At 41.4% G+C, this 20,171-nt stretch overlaps 1 protein-coding gene across 2 annotated transcripts in view; it reads left to right on the plus strand.

The window, feature by feature from the left end:
- The window catches only part of LOC131223814 (uncharacterized), a 69,066-nt gene that overhangs the window by 27,654 nt on the left and 21,241 nt on the right, over nt 1–20,171 (plus strand). Inside the window, exon 2 of one of the 2 annotated variants that reach the window (XM_058219322.1) lies at nt 6,765–6,950. The exons of the other annotated variant lie outside the window; for it this stretch is intronic. Coding sequence (XP_058075305.1) covers nt 6,765–6,950 — 186 coding nt within the window. The remainder of the gene's footprint in view (nt 1–6,764; nt 6,951–20,171) is intronic. 2 annotated transcript variants of the gene reach the window in all.

Genomic DNA, 20,171 nt, shown 5'->3' on the forward strand with positions numbered 1-20,171 from the left:
GTGGGTACTGCGTAATCGTTACAGTCTATAACTGATATGGATCTGGGAATAGCACGTATGAAGCTCCTTCGTATCCATATTGTTGGCCATATCCATACTGCTGCTCATATCCCTGTCCATATGAACTCCTGATCATGGTTGAAAAATGATGTGCCGTAATTGCTGGAGTCACTTGTCACATATCCACTATGTCCATATCCATGTCCATATTGTGGCACAGAACTCGAGCTACTCTCCTATGTTTGTGATCTAGATTCATGTTGTGGCTTGTAACTCGAGCTCTCTTCCCTCGTCCGTGATCCAAATCTAGAACCACCTTGCCTGCCACGAACGCTTGTCCCCTATGCATTTTGCCAGTAGCTCCTCAAAATCTGAAAGTTCATGAGTCTGCTTTTTCTGCAATAGCTTTTGATGCGTGTATGTCTTATTGTAAACAAGACGGGGTCGTGGTTCTCCTGGACGAGAACCATGGTCAGGGTCTTGTGTGGAATGATCGAAATTCTCCTCCCCGGTAAAAGGGCTAAGAGGCCTCTTATCCTCACTCCCACCTGCGTCGTCGCCGCCGCCACCACCACCACCATCATCATCATCCTTACTGTCATCAGAGTCATCGTCACCCTTATCGCCGCCATCATCATTACCGGACTCATTTCTCGCATTACTCTTTGACTCAGTCTTGGTGTCAAACAATGTTTCCCCGTCACGTGTCTCGTGTGATAGTGATTGTCGCGGGCTACCCTCCGGACTCCTCGTCAATGGGTCGAATGCCTCATCAGGAGACCTCTGCTGCTCCACATGTGCATCAACATCAATCCTTTGTGTCTCTGCTTCTGCTGCAATATGTGGCTCGGGTCGCCCATCCGAGGTATCTAAGTCATCTGACCTAACCCACTGGTAAATTGGGTCATCCTCCGCATCCTCAGCATATGCATGCTGTCCGACCGTCATCAGGTCCAGTGGGTCTTTTTGCGCTTTTCTTCTTCCTTCCGAGCGGAGCAGCCTCTCTCGTAACTTCATATTGTAGTGACAATACACTAGCTTCTGAAGCCTTTCATATCCTATTCTATTACGTTTATTTGTATGAATAAGGGAGAATATACTCCAATTCCTTTCACAGGGTGACGAGGACATTGTCTGTGCAAGCACACGGACAACCAGTCGTTGTAAAACCTCGCAGTCAGTCCCATACATGGACCACCGTTCGCCTGCATATCATAAGATGCTTTCATTATCCTATAATTTTCAAAATAATATAAAAGTCAAGTTTACTACAATGACTCACATGCCATCATGGCGTTCCTTGACTTCACCGCAGGGTGACATCCAAACATTCCAACTGCGTCACGGAATTTAACAATCTGTTCATGGCGTATAACAACCAGAATAAGTATTTAATGATTGAGATGAAGATAAAGAGAATGTAAATGCAGAACATATTTACCTCACTACTAAAGGTGCCTTTCCCCGGACAGTCGGGGAATAAGTGATCGTACACCTCATGCACAGCTCTCTTTAATGAATTATCTTCAAAGAGATTCCGGTTGTAGTGGTATTTGGGATTTAGGAAATACGCTGAAAACCAACATATACACATCAGTACAACCCTCATTTATTATTACATATGGAAAAAAATCCATATAGGTACTTAACAGCCCGATGTAGTGGGTGAGAAAGCGTCCTTTCCCAACGGTTGTCTATTATTGCATGCACCCACTTATATGCATTGAGAGCTTTAACCATGATGACCTCTTTCATCAGTTATATAGACGGATATAGCGACCCCATCGACGGATTTGTCTCATTGTCCACCATCCTCAACACTACAAAAATGGGCTCTAGAATACCCACAACACCACGCACTTTATCCTAAAATGAATTTCCCAGCACCAACTCCTCGATTCTATAAGTTACTTTTGTTAACCTCTTTTTCCATTTTACGTAATCATGAGAGGAGAAAAGCTCTTATAACCCCTGTTTGTGTTTGAGAAGGCTACTTAAGGTGATATAATTTGTAGCGAACCACGTCGCTCTGGGGCGCACTAAATCCCCACCATACCTCTCGCGCATTGCGGCTAATAACCATGCATGGTTGTAAACAAAGTTTATGATGAGCCGTGCATCAGTAATTACAGTCTTCACCGACGGCCTATCCCCGATCCCCTCCAGCATGAGATCGATGCACTGGGCTGCGCAGGGGGTCCAATACATATGATACTTGCTCTGAATATCCTTCCCTGCCTTAACAAATGTACTCCCATTATCCATAACAAACTGCACAATATTTTTCCTCCCAACATCTTGCATGACGTTGTGCATTAGTTTGTAAATGTAGTTCGAATCCTTGATCTTACTACTCGCATTTATACTCTTTAGGAACACCGCCCGTCCTCTGGAATAAACCATAAAATTTGTAATCGACATCTTTGTCGGTCGGCTCCAAGACGGTGCAGCTGTACATCTCCCATTACTGCCGATACGAATCAACGTATGTCTTCATTTCTGCATGTTCATCATCCAAGTATTTCCCCATGATCTGTGCGGGTGTGGGCGGCTGCATACCCTCACCCCCACGCTGCACTTCACTTATCATATTTTTGAAGTGCGGGCTTATTGCGGCATTTGCGAGGATTTGATCGTATATAAAAAATTTTGCTATAAAATTTTCAACTTTTTTCCTCAGATCCCCTCCACTAGACATCTCCTTTATTTTCTTTTGTGTCCCTCCTGCCAATTTGTACATCATCGGATCTGAAGGTAGATCTGGCACCCGCATGCTACTACTCCTGCCCATGCCCTATATTCCTCTCTGCCTACTACCGTCCCCTGATCCACCCCTAACACTCTCCCTTGCTCCACTCCCCCCACCACGTTCATTGACAGACCCCTCAAATCTAGGCCTACTTGTGTCCCACCTCCTATCCTGATCCCTCTCCCACTGATCCTGTATGGACTCTTGAATTGCGCATCTGTATTCGCGATCATCATCATTATCGAGATCGACTATATCATCCTCACCTGTATATGGTGGCCGCCCCAACTCCTCCCTAATCTCCCTCTCCTGTGCATGTCGTTCATCTTTTGACTCAACAATTTTTTTCAATATGGTCTTCATCTGTTCTCGCACATCCTGTGGGCACTTAGGGCAATCCACAACATTGCGATACTATCCTGCTAAATGCTCCTTTAGGCGGGTTACCCCACCACTCCTCGATACATGGCCACATAAATCACATACTTTCGAATCGATTATCGGGAATGGGCTGACCGTACGTCCACCCTATATCAGGTTGTCTCCCTCCTCTTCCTCTCGACATATTTTATCTGTAAAATAATATTTTAACCATCCATTGAGATTGGATAGAGCCAAAATCAGATAGATCCACCACTCAGATGGGCCACACCACATGGAACAATGAGATTTGATGCCAATAATAGGTTAGTAATTAGGGGCCACCATGATGTGGACCTTCAATCAAAGCCGTTAATCAGGTGTAACTCATTAAAATAAAGAGAAGGTACAAAATTCATCCTGATAAAAGAAACTTAGGTGGGCCTCACAACGTGAATTTATCAATTTCGAAGAAGTTTTACATCGTTCCCATTGGTGTGGCCCACAATAGTTTTTTAATCAGGCTTTTGTATGTATGGATCATCGGATGAACAGTACATTTTACATTGGTGGGGTCCACTCCAGATTTGGATCTGACTCATTCTTTGTCTCATGCCTTAAAATGATATACCCAAATGTATAGATGGTGTAGATACAACACATACATCATGGTGGGCCCCACCGCACTTGGTGCGTCACTTCAATAGCCAGTCTGGCTACGCAACCCGTCAGTATCTTCCGCGTGGGGAGACGGATTGGCTACTCCCCCTGACACAGACTTAGATTGCGTCCTACCCATGCTTGGATGGTAATCCGTCCGGGCAGGCCTCTGTGGGGCCCAAAGTGATCGAAGTGTTTTATCCACGCCGTTCATAATTTTTCTCAGATCATTTTAATTTATGATATAAAAAATGAGGCAGGTCCATGGCTTAAGTGGACTACAAAGTGGGGATTTAACTTCCACCATTAAAAACTTCTTGGGAGCTGGAGAAGTTTCGGATCGCACTGATATTTGTGTTTTCACTTCATCCACGTCTGCATGATATTATTAATAGGTTGGATGGTAAAAAACATCATGGTGGCCCTTAGAAAGGTTTTAACGGTGAGAGTCATTATCACTGTAGCTTCCTTTGATGTGGTCCACTGGAGCTGTGGATCGGCTTAAGTTTTTATCTCTTACCTTAAAATAATATGAGAAAAGCGATGAATAGCGTGGATAAAGCACTTACATCACTTTGGGCCCCACAGAGCATGCCCGGACGGATTATCGTCCGGGCAGGGGTAGGACGCAATTTGCGTCCCCCTGACACTGACCTCATGGCTGGTGATCGGTGCTCCGTGGGCCCCACCATAATGTATTTGTTTCATTCATTCCGTTCATCCATTTCTACGGATCATTTTAGGGATTGATACAAAAAATCATAGGGATATAAATTGCAGGTGGACCACACCAAAGGAAAACAATAATGATTGGATATCCACCATTAAAATCCTCCTAAGGTCCACTGTACTGTTTATTTGACATCCAATCTATTGATTGGGTCCTAAAGACCCAGATGAAGGGAAACAAGAAATATCAGGTTGATCCAAAGCTTTTATGGCTCCCACAACGTTTTTAATGGTCAACGTTCATTCAACACTGTTTCTTGTAATGTGGTCCACTTGAGTTGTGGATATGGTTCAATTTTGGGCTCAACATCTAAAATGATCATTAAAAACAGATGGACTGCGTGGATAAACCACGTGTAATCACGGTGGGCCCAATAGAGTTTACTCAGTAAGATAAGAGCGTACTGGGTACGCAATCTCGTATGAACGCCCCTCACTGACGGGGCACGAGATGTCACCAAGTTACATGGGTCCCACCATGATGTATTTTTCCTATCTACACCGTCCATACATTTGAAGAGATCATTTTATAGCATGAGCCAAAAAATGGGTCAGATCCAAAGCTCGAGTGGACCCCACCATAGAAAACAGTGGAGAAAGGTTTCAACGGTGGAAATCAGTATCACCACTGTTTCCTGTGGTATGATCTTAGATTTTTATAAAATTTGGGATCAACCCTTAAATTAGATGGGAAAACGGATGGACGGCGTGGATGGACCACATACATTAAAGGTGGGCCCAAGTGAGTTTACTGAGTACGATAAGAGCGTACTGAGTAACGCACCACGCACCACGACAAGCCATTTGCAGAAGCGGATTGCGCACTGTGTACTAAGTAAATTGTGGGGCCCACTGTCATTCACGCATTTTATCAAATCCGTCCATCCGTTTTATCATATAATTTCAGGGCTTTAAAAGAAAAATTAATCATATCCAAAGCTCAAGTGGACCACACCACCTGAAACAGTTTGAATTGAAGTCTACCGTTGAAGAGTTCTTGGGGCCCACAAAAGTTTTAGATCAAGATGATATTTGTTTTTTCCATTCATCCATGTCTTTGTGATATTATGAACAGTTTGGATGACAAATAAACATCATTGGGGGCCTTATAAATATTTCAACGGTGGAAATCAATACTTCCACTGTTTTCCTTTGGTACGGTCTACTTGAGATTTTGATATACTTTATTTGTGGGCTCAACCCCTAAAATGATCTAGAAAAACGGATGGATGGCGTGGATGAACTAACAAACTGCACAATGGGCCCTACGGAGTTTACTCAGTACGATAAGAGCATACTGAGTAACTCAGTACGCAATCCGATTTCCCCATCCGCGCCCCTCTTTCACTTTCCCTCTCCATTCTCACCCCCATCCATGCGGTCCGATCCGAGTCTTTCACGCACGCAAGGCTCTTCCCCTCAAATCTCATTTCGGAAGGAACGGTTCATCGATCTGGCCTGATTCCTCGCCGGAATCTCCGAGAAAGAGGGAAGTTGAAGAAAAGGGCAAGAAAATCTACTTACCTGTCGAATGGCCCACCTCCGATCACCACTACAGCTAGGTACTCTCCGATTTCTTTTTTGTTTTTTTTTTCTAAATCATTTTTTTTTATTATTATTCTCCACAACCCGGATTTGATTTTTATGGTGTTTGTGGGTGGTTAGCTACAGTGGGACTCGTGAGTCCCTTGCAATCCACCTGTGACTGTCCGTGCGTTTGTCTCCGACAATAATGGAATGAAATCGCGAGATATTGTCGATATATCGTGCGATATCGACGATATATCGGCCGACATCTGAATTTGAGATTTTTTGGTATCTTCTAGGGGTTATCGGGGGTGTATTGTCTCGCAGTGGTGTGATAACGATAATATCGGCCGATAGTATCGATATTTCAAACACTGATTACAAGTGGGTGGTTATGAAAAGTTCTAGCCAATGGTTGACATCGAAGGGGTGGAAATCCTCCGATAAAAGGCTCGAATCTTCTGACTGCTGTTAGGTTTTAGATATTGGACCATTCACGGTAGGATACAATAGACGAACAATTCAGATCTTTTACATGTCTGCCATGTGTACAAGAGTGCTTTGCTTGATAACTTAGATATTAGCATTTAATATTGGATACAATCTCATATAGATGTAGCATTGGACCCTTTCTTCTAAGCTTTTGGAGGGTAAAATAGCTGTTGGGGACGTTAACTCTCATTTCATCGCAAGAAGTGTTTGTAGTCTGACTTCCCATTTGACTATGCGATTTTTCCAGGTATTTCCATTTGGATCAGTGCCTCTAAAGACTTATCTTCCTGATGGAGATATTGATTTGACTGCACTTAGTTATCAAAATGCTGAGGATGCTTTGGCAAATGATGTTCGTAGTGTCCTTGAAGTAGAAGAGCAGAACCGAGATGCTGAGTTCGAAGTAAAAGACGTGCAATACATTCATGCCGAGGTTTTTCATGTTTATACCTTTTCTTTAATCTATGTTGGATAAGCACTTTTTTTTTTTTTCCTATTCTTCTAATTGCAACATGAGTTTAGTTGCATGTATCAATGTCTAATTTTAATTTTGCAAGTTATTCTATGTAATTACCACTTACCCATTTTTCCTTTGCGTTGAGATGATGAAAAATCTATTTCCTGGTTTACAATGACGATGTGGCAAAAGGTTGTGATGAAACTTTGGGCTTTTAAGTTGTTGATGCTTCCATCTGACCAAGTTTTGAAGACATGGCATGATGCAAAATGGATTCACATCTTGATTGGGACCCATTGGATGTCTTCTACATGTCGAGAGCTACATGTTGGTGGAGAAATCGCATCAGTCGGACCATTGAATTGCTTTGTACATATTGAAGATTCTAGCAATGGGACTTTATGGCCTCTTTTATTTATTTATTTTTTGATTGGGGTGGGGTGGGTTTGCTTTGTCTATTTTAGGGGCGATTTCATTGGGTATTGTATCATTCACCACTGATGTGGCTGTCTATCTGGCTGTTTTCCTAGACCATTCCGGTATGTATTGGGAGATACCTGCTACTGGTTTTGGATGATATTTCAAACCTCGGTCCTTTCTATTCATTTGAAAATTGAACTCACCTAGGGTTTGAGCCTTCAGCCTTGTGCTCCCCTCTTTTGCTTAGTTCTGTTGAGATTAATTCCCCAAGACTTGTTTTATCATTTTTTATCAGTCTTGTCTTCTAAGTTCTAACATGAGGAATTTAATCACCCGTTTGATCCATTTTAGTTTATTAGCCATTTTATTCCACTAGAACCTTAGGATTGCGGGTGAGATTGGCTGTACCATTGAATGGATATCCTTTTGGTTGATGGACAGTCTGGTTAAAGAAGCGAACAACCTGCAGTACACTTCGCACCAAACTGGATATTTGTTTTAAGACAGTCCTGAATGTCTTGAATCATTGTGGGGCCATTTTGTCTACATTTTTAATTAGTTGGCACACCAAATTTGTATAAGAGCTCGGAGAGCCTAATTGGGTTTAGCGGTTTTATTGAGCTTTTAGTTTATTTGTTGATCTATTGTGCTTCAATCGTAATCCCCACTTTCGTGCATGGATCGTGGGTTTTACGTGTGGAATTTCTTAGAGAAAGAAACAAGAAAAAAGAAAGAAGAGAGGGGGAGAACAGGGGGAGAAGGAAAAAATGGGATTAGGGTAGGATGTATCCACCCCCCTCTTTTTATATTCACTCAAGTTAAAATCCAGAAATGCCGAAAATGCCCTTATTGCAATTTCATAACCACACATAAGGTGTACACCATAAGTGTAATGGACCATAAACAAAGCCAGGTGTGCCAAATAGTTTATGTAATTGTTGTAACGGCTTGACCTGTTACGCATTACGGGGTCAAAATTGCTCTTCTAAAAAAAAAAAAAAAGAACCGTAATGGTCTGTTATGTTATGGCCTTGTGTAACACCCCAATAGCCTATAAGAAGAATTTTAAAAAAAAGAAAAGAAAACCTGGATTTCTTTCTTCTTTTGCTATTGCTGTGTCTTCTTCTTCTTCTTTTTCTGCTTCTTCCTCTTCTTCTCCTTCTTTTGTTTCCTGTCTTTGTGGAGAAAGGCCTATGGCCCACTGTAAGGCCCAACAAATTTAGGCCCATCTAGGCCCACCATAGGCCCAACATTGCAAAGGCCCCATAGCCCACCGCAAGGCCCAACATGAGCATATTTTTGGATTGTTTATTTATAGATTTGGTTGCCTAAATTTAGGATTGCAATTTACAATTTTTGGGAGATGGGCGTTGATTCAAAGATGTGATTAATGTCATTGAAGATATAAATGGGGATGTGATTGAAGATATGAAGCTGATTTAGAGATGTAATTAGGATTACTTTCTATGTTAGCCTTTAGTGTTATTAGGCTTTTACCATCTTAACTAGATTAGATTGGTTTGAAATAAATTATTTTTGATTTGAAATCAATGTCTTAGTTGGGGTGATTTTTATTAAAGATTCATTTAGGGTCTCTATAAAAAGGGAGGTGGTGTAGGAGTTGGTCATTCCAATTTTTATTTATTTATTTATTTACTTATTAGTGTGAATTCTTTTCTTAAGCATTGTAAGAAGAAGTTTGATATTAATAAAGTTATTTCTTCCTCTCTAGTCAAATATTTTTGTGAATGTAATTCTTGTCTACCATCGATATCTCATTGATTCAATAACCGGGTTGCATGATTTTGTTATTAAAGCAGGTGATTGTTGGGAAACTACCAACTCTACATCATCTCTTAATGGCTTCAGAGGGGCTGACACAAGAAGAGTTTGTGCTCACATAACAAGTAGATCAACTCACGCATACTGTAGGCAATCTCACTAATCAAGTGGGAGAGCTTTGAGGGGGAGGGAATTCGGAGACCGAAGTTGGAACACATCCACACATAGGGGGAGGTTTCTCTCAAGGTCCTAACAAACAACAGGTGGCCCTAAGACACTAATGATCGAATCCTTCGATTGTTGGAACGTGATAGAGAGCCTGCAATTAAGGTAGAAATTCTGGAATTCCATGGACAGCTGCATGTTGATGACTTTATCGATTGGTTAAGCAAATTGGAAAAGCTATTCAGGTATAAGGAAATCACGGATAATTGTAAGGCGAAGTTAGTAGCTGTGATGTTTTTTGGTCATGTGTTAGCATGGTGGGATGATTTCCAAGCCCAATGAATCTGTCAAGGTAAGGAGAAAATAAATTCTTGGAAAAAGATGAGAAAGAAGTTAAAAGAAAGTTCCTACTTGCTACTTATGCCTGTGGGCCATGACCTCTATCAAAGATGTTACAATCTACGTCAAGGGAACAAGTTGGTAGTTGAATACACCTAGGAGTTCCATACTTTGGCATCACGTGCAGGGTTATGTGAGTATGAAGATAAAAAGATTTTAAGATATCTTACTGGTCTTAATCCGGATATCAGAGATGAATTGTCTTTCAAAGATGTATTTAAAATATCAGAATGTATATGCACTTGCATTGAAAGCTAAGAAGATAGTTAATCTAGGACTTGGGAGACAATTTGGCGCCCCATGAGGGTTGTCATCGATGACGGGGGAGCATGCTAACTTTCTACATAAGGCAATCACAAGGCCTCCCATAAGTCGAGGGGTGATGGGCTGTCATCCAACAATGAAGCTAAGCCCTAACCTGAGAGGAGGTGGTTATTGACGAGGGGCTAATGCATCCAAGATGGAACAAAACAACAGTCCTTTCAAGTGCTTTAAGTTGGACATTGTTCTTTTCACTGTCCTAAACATCAGTCCACAATTAAAGTAAATTTGGTTGGGGAATGAAAATATATTGAAAACACTCCGGATTACATTCAAATGAAAGTTGAAGTCAACACATAATATGAAGAACATGCATATGAGGATAAGGTGCATGTTGGGAAAGATGTAGTGGATGTGTATGATGGTAGGGGAGAGTCGTTGGTTATTCAACGGACTATGCTATCAATGCCTCAAGTGGTTGATGAGGGGCGATGGCTGTGCACAATATCCCCACAATTTTGGTAGACTGGGGGAGTAGTGAGAACATTGTCTCACAAGAAATGATGGATAAATTTAAACTCAAAGAACACAATTATCCGTGACCATATAAGATCCGTTGGTTCAAGAAAGGGAGAGAACTTTCTGTTAACTCTAGGTGCTTAAAGGGCGAGAACTTTCTGTTAACTCCAGATGCTTAATCTCCTTCTCTATTGGATTAAGGGTAGGGATGGGGTATGGAGTGACGTGGTCTCCATAGATGCGTGCCACATTTTTTTAGGGAGACCGTGGTTGTAAGACCAAGATATGTTGCATTTGACTCACGCCAACACCTATTCCTTTGTTAAGGATGGTGTTAATTTCGTATTGCACCCAATAAAACATCTTCCAACAACCAAATTTGATAAAGAAGAGGGTAAAAAATCACTTAGTGTGCAGAAGTTTGAAGAGTTTCACAAGGAGACTGGCATCATTTTGTCTTTGGTTGCTAAAGAAATGAAGCAATTAGATGTTTCGCCTCCTATACAAGAGCTCCTTTGTGAATATAAAGACTTGGTGTCCGAAGAACTCCCAGCCGGATTTCCTCATATGAGGAACATTCAACACCACATTATTTAGTGCCGGGTTCGAGTCCACTGAATCTTGCACACTACCGGATGGGTCCAGTTGAACATGCCGAGTTCCACCAACAGGTTATTAACTACAGAAGGGTTTAATTTAGGAAATTATGTCACCTTGTGCTGTTTCAATTGATCTTGCTTGCAATATGGTGGGTTGTTTGGGGTGAGCGGAATAGACACCTCTTTTGGGATGCTTTAGGATCGAGTGATATTGTGATAACTTATATTAAAACTTATGCGTTTGAGTGGATTATGATCCTTAGCGTGTAGCATGATCTTATTATGTCAGTTTTAGGGCTGTAATCCTTGAGTTCCATTTGTTTTCTTTTTCTGTTTTGCTTGCTTGCGTGCCTTTAATAAAATTTCCTTTTGTCTTCCAAAAAAGAAAGATGTATCTTGGAGGATGTGCGTGGACAGTCGTGCGATCAACTAGATTCCTATCAAGTACTGGTTTCCCATTCCTTGCTTGGATGATATGCCGACATGTTGCATGGAGCAAAGGTCTTTTCAAATGTCAACCTGAGGAGTGGATATCATAAGATTTGTATTTGGCCCAGGGACGAGTGGAAGACCACATTTAAGACTCAAGATGGGTGGTGCGAGTGGCTCGTCATGCCATTAAGCATTTGAAATGTGTCGAGCACTTCCGTGAGGCCGATGACGGAGACACTCTACCCCTTTATGGGAAAGTTCTTAGTTGTCTATTTTAATGATATTGTTGTTTTTAGTCTTTATTCATCGGTTTATCTTGATCATTTATGACAAATATTTGATGTACTATGGTGGGAGTCACTATTTGTTAACTTGAAGAAGTGTTCTTTCCTTATTGTCGGTGTTGTGTTTTTGGGGTATATTGTATCTGTAGAAGGGATCAAGGTTGCTCAAGAGAAAATCAATGCTATTGCGGAGTAGTCCAACCGACAAACCCTTTTGTAGGTTTGTTCTTTCCACAGTGACATTTTATTGGAGATTTATTCGGAAAGCACTATCATTACACCTGTCACCAATTGCATGCGGGGAGGCAAGTTTGAATGGACTAAAGTGGCAAATTGAAGCTTCGGTGCCATAAAAAAGAAAACGACAGAAATTCTAGTTCATGCACTAACGAACTTTGATAGTCTTTAATATGGAAAGCGACACTTCAAATGTTGGCATTGACGCGACATTGAAATAGGAAGGGAAGCCAATTGCTTTCTTTAGCGAGAAGCTTAATGACGCACAGAAGAACTACATGAGCTCGAGTTCTAAGGAGTGGTCTAGGCACTACGACATTGGAGACATTACTTGATGAATTGGGAATTCGTTCTATACTTAGACCATGAGGCGTTGAGATATCTTAACTCCCAAAAGAAGTCGAGTGCTCATCACGTGAAGTGGATGGCTTTCCTATAGGAATATACTTTCCTTTTGTGTCACAAAGTTGGAAGTCAAAACACAGCGGCAGACACTTTTGAGTAAGAGGGTGGTTTTATTAGGAACTCTCGCCATTGAGGTTGACATATTTGGGGCATTAAAAGAACCATACGAAGAGGACCTTATTTTTTGCAAAATACTCGATGGGCGTGTGGATGGCTAAGATAGTGTGAATTCATCTCACATGATTGATATCCGTTCAAGGGTTTCACTTGTTCATTCCTGAAGGATCGTCACGAGAGAAGATCCTATTTGAGCTGCACGGAGGAGGACCGGGTGGATACTTTGGACGAGAGAATACCACTAGCCTCATATGTGCCGTGACGTTGAATGGTTCATAGCACGATGTCGCAGATGCCAAGTCTCTAAAGATCATGTGTAGAATATTGGCCTTCATACACTACTAACCATTCTAGTCACACCATGGGTGGATATTTTTATGGACTTTATTATGTCTTCCTAATACTCAAAGGGGAACATATTCGATTTTTGTTGTGGTGGATTGTTTTCAAAGATGGCCCACTTCATTCCACGCAAAAGGATGATGGACGCTACGTATATCGCCAACATATTTTTCACAGAAATTGTTTGACTTCATGGGGTATCGAAATCAATAACTTTGGATTGAAGACAACAACACTAGATACCGAGAAGCTGCAAACGAGCATCGGCGTGAGAACATAAATAAAGAAGGTGACTTATTTATGGTCTATCTCCGCAAAGAAAGGCTTTCAAGGGAAACATACATAGCTTAAGTCTAAGAATATTGGTCCATGTTGAGTCAAGAGGAAGTTTTGTAACAATGCCTATGAAATTGAGTTGCTAAATGACTTAGATATCTCACTGACTTTCAATGTGGTGAATTTATTCGAGTATCATGGTGAGGCATCTGACATGCAAGATGAAGCCATTGTCGGTATGGATAAACAACTCCCAAAGAAAAAGAAAGAAGTGGAACAAGTGTTACGAATGAACACTACTAACCCTCTATGGGGCCAATACAAACACTACTTGGTGAAATGGAAGAACAAGCCCTATTTTGAATGCACATGGATCACAGGTGACGAATTGAAAAGATTGGGTGTGAACCTCTACTACTCGTATGAAGCACCCAACTCGTCGGAGTCCATTTCTTTATAACCCGGGGGGATGATGTAGGCCCACGGTCCAATTAGGCCAATCTAGGCCCGCCGTAGGGCCCAACATGTGCTGACTTTTGGACTATTTATTTATAGATTTGGGGGATTGCAATTTACTAGTTTTTGGAGATTTGGGGGCTAATTTAAAGATGCAATTGAATATGTGATTGAGGTGATTGAAGATATGACGGAGGATGTGATTGAAGATATAGGGCTTATTTAGAGATGCAATTTGGATTTCTTTATATGTTTGCTTTTACTATTATTAAGCTTTTACCATCTTAGGTAGATTAGATTGGTTTGAATAAATTATGCTTGATTTGAAATCAATCTCTTAGTTGGGGGTATTTTCATTAAAGATTCATTTAGGGTCTATAAAAGGGGGAGGTGGTGAAGGAGTTAGTCATTTCAAATTCTTCTAAGTGTGAGTTCTTTTCTTAAGTATTGTAAGAAGAAGTTTATAATTAATGAAGTTATTTTTCCCGCACTACTAAAAATTCTTGTGAGTGCAATTCTTGTCTATTTGTTTGCGATCTGGTGTCAATATCTCATTGATTCGATAACCGGGTTACACCAAGCCTTCTCTCTCTCTCTCTCTCTCTCTCTCTCTCTCTCTCTCTCCTTCCAGTCTACTAATCCATTGCTTCTCTCCTAGCCATTTATATCTCTAAACATAAAAAAATAACTAAAGTATCTCTTAACCCCGTAAAATGCATGTCTGCAGAAAATCAACCTTGGCTCGCTCAAAACTCAAAAGGTTGTGGAATTACTACATGATCTTGGGTTTATTAAAAAGTGATGCCGGATAGATAGCCTAAACTGTAGTGATGTGAATGAATTAATATACGGATTATTAGAGTAAATCAAAATATAAAATATTGCCAATCTATCACATATCCAAAGAAATCAAGTAGTCAACTATGCTCAAATTCAAGGCCACATCACAAATACCACAGATGGATCTTAAGATTATCGATTGGAAGCGGCCCATTGGAACGCAGAACTTCCATCTAGCATAGGATTCGATCTAAATCTGGGGATTCACTTGCGCTTTGTTAGGGTTTGGAGATTTAAGGTTATGGAATTTGGGAGATTAGGGTTTGAAATTCTTTGTCCTATGGTTAGGGTTTTAGGTTTAGGGTTATATGGTTTTAAAGGGGAAGGATTAATGACCAAAAAGAGAAAGAAGGGGGGAATGGGGCTAGCCGTAGGGACGGCCATACGGTTGTGTCCATGCGGTCGTATGGGGTGGGGGTGGCATGGTTGGGTAGGGTTTAGGTCTAGAGGGTTTCGGGGATGGTGGGGATGAGATTTGGGAGGAAACAAAAAGAAAAAGAAAGAAAATAGAGAGAGGGAAGAAGAGTAGTAAAAAAAAAATAAAAAATCCTTGAAGTGAAGAAAAAAGAGAGAGAAGATGGTTGGAATCACTCTATGGCTTCACACTAAACTCCAATCACAGGATGCTTTTTCTTTGCTCAAAGCAATAAAGAGGAAAATTTTATTTTCCATCTTTCCTTAGGGCTTCACACGCCCAACCCTTTAATAGTCTTTCGGGGTGTTTTTACAAAACTATCCTTATTGCATATAAAATGTCTAAAACGCCCTTATTTCAATTAAATTATAAAATATCTAAAATAAATAAACAAAATAACTAAATTACTCCATCCTAGTGGCTCCATCATGTCCAATGGGTCCACGATCATGATCCAATGGTCCACGTGCGAAATTCAATGTTCCAACACTCCCGGCTAAGCAACCCATATGCATCTTCTTAGTGTAGGGTCTTCGAAGATGCACGATCATGCATGTGGGGTTTTTAATGGGTCTTAGAACTTAAATTGGGCCCACTGGGCCCCATGTAATGATTATCTAGCCATAACAAAATTGTGGTAGCTCTCCCTTGTCTTTGATAAACTCTAAAAGGAGCTCGGATGTCCTCATCAACTCTCTTCAGCTGAGAAGAGTTTGCCTCTGGTGAAATAAAATTGCAATAATGCTCTAGAAGATCTGAGTCTAGTCTCTGAAGCTCGATCTCTGTAATCCACGTACTATCTGACACTGGTCTGTTCTGCTAGTTGTTCATCCACCTTCGATCTCTTCTCTTCTGGCATGTATGGATGGTAAAGAAGGTAAAGGCTAGGAAGAATAGTCTGGCAAGGGCCATGGGTCGTGGGGTAGATTGGGTATGTCGGGAGCACCACCATCTGGGTCAATGTGAGGATAAAGGCTAGCAAGTGAAATTGTTGGACCCTTGTAAGACACAAGATTTTCTACATTGAATGTAGAACTAATGGCCATATCATGTGGAAGATCTACAACATACGCATTGGAGCCCAGTCTTTTCAATATCTACATTGAATGTAGAACTAATGCCCATATCATGTGGAAGATCTACAACATACGCATTGGAGCCCAGTCTTTTCAATATCTTTTAAGGTCTTACACTATGGGATTGTAATTTCATCACGACCCCTTGCGGAAACCGTTCTGGCCTTACTCGAACCATCACATTGTTTCCTACTTGAAACTGTTTAAACCTGTGATGAGACTCAACAAATATTTTGCACTTTTCATTGCTCACATTAATCCGTTTCTTAATTTCAACAAGCAAATCATGAATGCGCCGTGCAAATGCATTTGCAGACTCTGATGGCCTATGGGAGATCGACATAGGAATGAGATCTATAGGCTTCCTAGGTTTATAACCATGAACTACTTCAAAATGACTCATGCGTATCGGCCCATTGGTTGAACTGTTATAGGCAAACTCTGCGACCGGTAAAACTGAATACCAAGTCCTAACATGGTCACCCACAAGACATTATAATGGGTTTCCTAAGCTTCGATTAACCACTTCCGTTTGATTGTTAGTTTGGGGATGGTATGCCGACAAGAACTAGACTCTCGTACCCATAATATGCCAAAGTTTCTTCCAAAAATAACTCATGAATCTCACATCTCTATTAGATACAATGGTCTTTGGCAAACTATGTAATTGACCCACCCCTTTGAAGAAAAGCTTGGCAATGTTGGAGGCACTGGACGTTTTAGAACATTGGAGAAAATAGGCTATTTTCGAAAAACTGTCCACCACCACAGATGAAATCGTGCTTTCTAATTGTCTTGGGTAGCCCAAGCATGAAATCCATACTAATATCTTGCCACGAAGTGTGTGGCACTGGCAAAGGCATTTATAATCCGGTGCTTAGCCTTTTTTGCTTTGCCAACTGACAAGTCCTACATTGCCCAATAATTTTGGCAATGTCTTACCTGATATTGGCTAATAAAATCTATCATCGACAAGGGTAATAGTTTTGTCTCTACCAAAATGACCGGTTACTCATCTGGCACGAAGCTCCCAAACTAGAAAATCCCGTAGGGAGGGGGAATGCAGAGTTCGTCACCTTTAAATAAAAACTCATCGATTAGGACAAATCCACCACCACTCCTCGATTGATCATCCCAAAGTGACTTGTATACTTTCCCAAAATTTGGGCACGCAGAATATTCTTCCTTCAATTGTTCGAATCCAGTGACTTCCACCCTTATAGATTAGAGTAATGCCACTCAATGACTAAGGGCATCAACAAGTTTGTTCTTGACCCTGACCTTGTGTTTTAGAACAAATGTGTACTCTTGGAGAAACTAAACCCACTTGGCATCCCTTGGGTTTAATTTCTTTTGGGAGTTAAGGTATCGTAAAGCCTCATTGTCGAAAAACGAAACAAACTCTTGCGGTAGTAGGTAATGTCGCTAATGTCACAATGAGTTGATTACCGTGTAGAATTCGTTATCATAGGTAGAGTATTGTTGCTTCACCTCATTCAACTTCTCATTGAAATAGGCAACAATACCCTTCTTGGCTAAGCACTCCACCTATACCTAGTCCAGATGCATCATATGCAACCTCAAAGACTTTAGAAAAGTCAGGAAGGTGCATGGTAGGAACCTCAATCATGTTGCCCTTAATCTCTTTCAATGCTTTGGAGGCTGCACTTGTCCATTTGAACTCTCCCTTAATGCAATCTGTGATGGGAGCCATAATAGAATTAAAGCTTCGAATGAATTGCCTATAAAAAGTGGCTAAACCATGGAAGCTACACACCTTATGAATGTTTTGCAGTTCAGGCCAGCTTATTATAGCCTTTACTTTCTCAGGATTTGTAGACATGCCCTTAGATGAAACATTGAAGCCTAAGAAAACTTTATCAGACATGAAAGAACACTTCTTCATGTTGGCATATAACTTCTCCGTTCTACGGATCCCATAATCTTGCCGCAAGTGGTGGATGTGTTGTTCCTTGGAGGTATTATAAATGAGGATGCCATCGAATTATACCACCAAGAACTTACCCATTAAGGGCCTTAACACGTGTCATTTCTCACGAACGTGCTCGGAGCGTTGGTCAAGCCAAAAGGCATGACTAGCCCCTCATATAGTCTATCATTCGTCTTGAAGGCTTTCCATTCATCTCCTGGGCAAATACTTATATGATGATACCCACTTTTAAGGTCAATCTTGGAAAAGATCATGGCACTAACCGTCATATCCAACATGTCATTAAGACGCGTATAGGAAACCGATACTTGATTGTGATCTTGTTGATGGTCCGACTGTCCACACACATGTGCCAAGTGTCATCTTTCTTAGGCGTGAAGAGAGCTAGCACGACAGATGGATTCAAACTCTCCTAAATGAGCCATTTTCTAAGAAGTTCATCAACTTACTTTTTTAACTCTGCATGCTCCGTGGGTTTCATTCGGTAGTGATGAAGGTTCGAGTTGAGGACAAGATCTAGGGCATGCTAAATGTCCCACATAAGTGGAAGCTCATCCGGTAGGTCATCAGGGAAAACATCGTTAAACTCCTCCAACACCGGAATCACTTCAAGTGGCAACTCTACACTAACCTTGGGTGTGAGCTCTCTTGCCACGAGGGCATACACCATCGAATAGTCTTAGTCTTCCTTTCAAACTTTTTGGCGTTTATTATGTGGAGAGACTTAGGCTTGGACTTCCTTACATCTTCTGGATCACCCTTTTTGATGTCCTCCTTCCCCGGTGTTCTTTTGGGCGGAAGAGGATTTAACTTTATTCTCTTACCTTCATACATACATGAACATGTATTCAAATGACCGAATAGTGTCACATAATAATCATACAGCCAAGGTCTGCCCAAGATGATGTGGCCTATATTCATACGAAAAACATCACACCACAAGTGTCTTTGTAGGAAGCAAACTGAATGAGAATAAGACACCACTGAAAAACTGGTATTGAAGACACATTAACCCATGCAACTCGATAGGGTTGAGGGTGAGGAACAAGTTTTAAACCCAAATGAGATATAGTGCTAGCGGAGACCACACCGGTGCAACTACCACTATAAATTATCACCTTGCAGTTTGTCACCACACTTGACGCAAGTGTAGAAAATTAAATTCCTCCGCCAATCATCACTCTCCGTCCTGGGCTAAGGTGCATCTGAGAACTGCAAGTGGCACGATCTCAACATCTCCATCTTCTACATCACTAGCACTAATTTCGGGCTGATATTCTTCTTCTTCACAATCGCGCTGATAATTGAGCATTAGTATGCGAAATGACTATATCCTTGACAGTTGTAACACTGCGTTTGTTCCCCTCCCCTCAAGCCGGTACTAGCTAGACCTTTATCACATCTTTATTGTTGGATTGATTACCAATAGGGGCTCTGGATTGACTCCCGAAACTAGGCTTAGTTCCATGGGGAGTGGTCTTGACATTGGATTCACGAGGGTCATATCGCCTCATGAATTGCTGTTTCAGATACCGCTCAAGTTCTTGCACCACTTGATAGGTATGCTCTAGGGTGCTGATGTCGAGAGGAATGAGCTGACGTTGAAGCTCGGATCGGAGGCCCATTCTGAAACGGGAAAGGGTCACTAATAGGTCCTTGATGTTACAATGCATCATTTATTCATCAAACTTGGAGATGTAATTAGCCACAGGCATTAATCCCTACCGAAGGGATTGCCACTGATCCAAACGCTTTTGATAGTAAGAGTGGAATGCACTTTCTTTCAAGATCTCTTTCATCTTAGCCCACAGTGAGACCGGGCCATCTCCAGACCTCTCCACCTTGTGCTCGACATTCGTCCAAAACAACTTGGCTTGGCCCACCAATTTCATCTTAGCGAACCTTACCAACCAGCGATTGGAGATATCGTATTGCTTGAAACAATGATCCATGTCCGAAAGCCAATCGAGGAAGGCCTTGGGGTCCAAGTGACCACCATAACTCAGGTCCTCAATCTTGATACTCTTCATTACTTGCTCATTAGGATCATGATGGTCTTGATACTCTTCAAGGGGTGGCTGGGTGTGTACTCCACTACGACCATGACCTCGACCATGACCTCTCCATCGTTCTCCAACTTGGTTTCCTCCAACTTCACCTCATGCTTGAGATTGGTCATCTTCTCCATTGTCAGGGTTTGCTTCGAGGGAAACTTCCAACT

The sequence above is a fragment of the Magnolia sinica genome, chromosome 13, assembly GCF_029962835.1.
Source record: "Magnolia sinica isolate HGM2019 chromosome 13, MsV1, whole genome shotgun sequence".
In the NCBI taxonomy this organism is placed as follows: domain Eukaryota; kingdom Viridiplantae; phylum Streptophyta; class Magnoliopsida; order Magnoliales; family Magnoliaceae; genus Magnolia; species Magnolia sinica.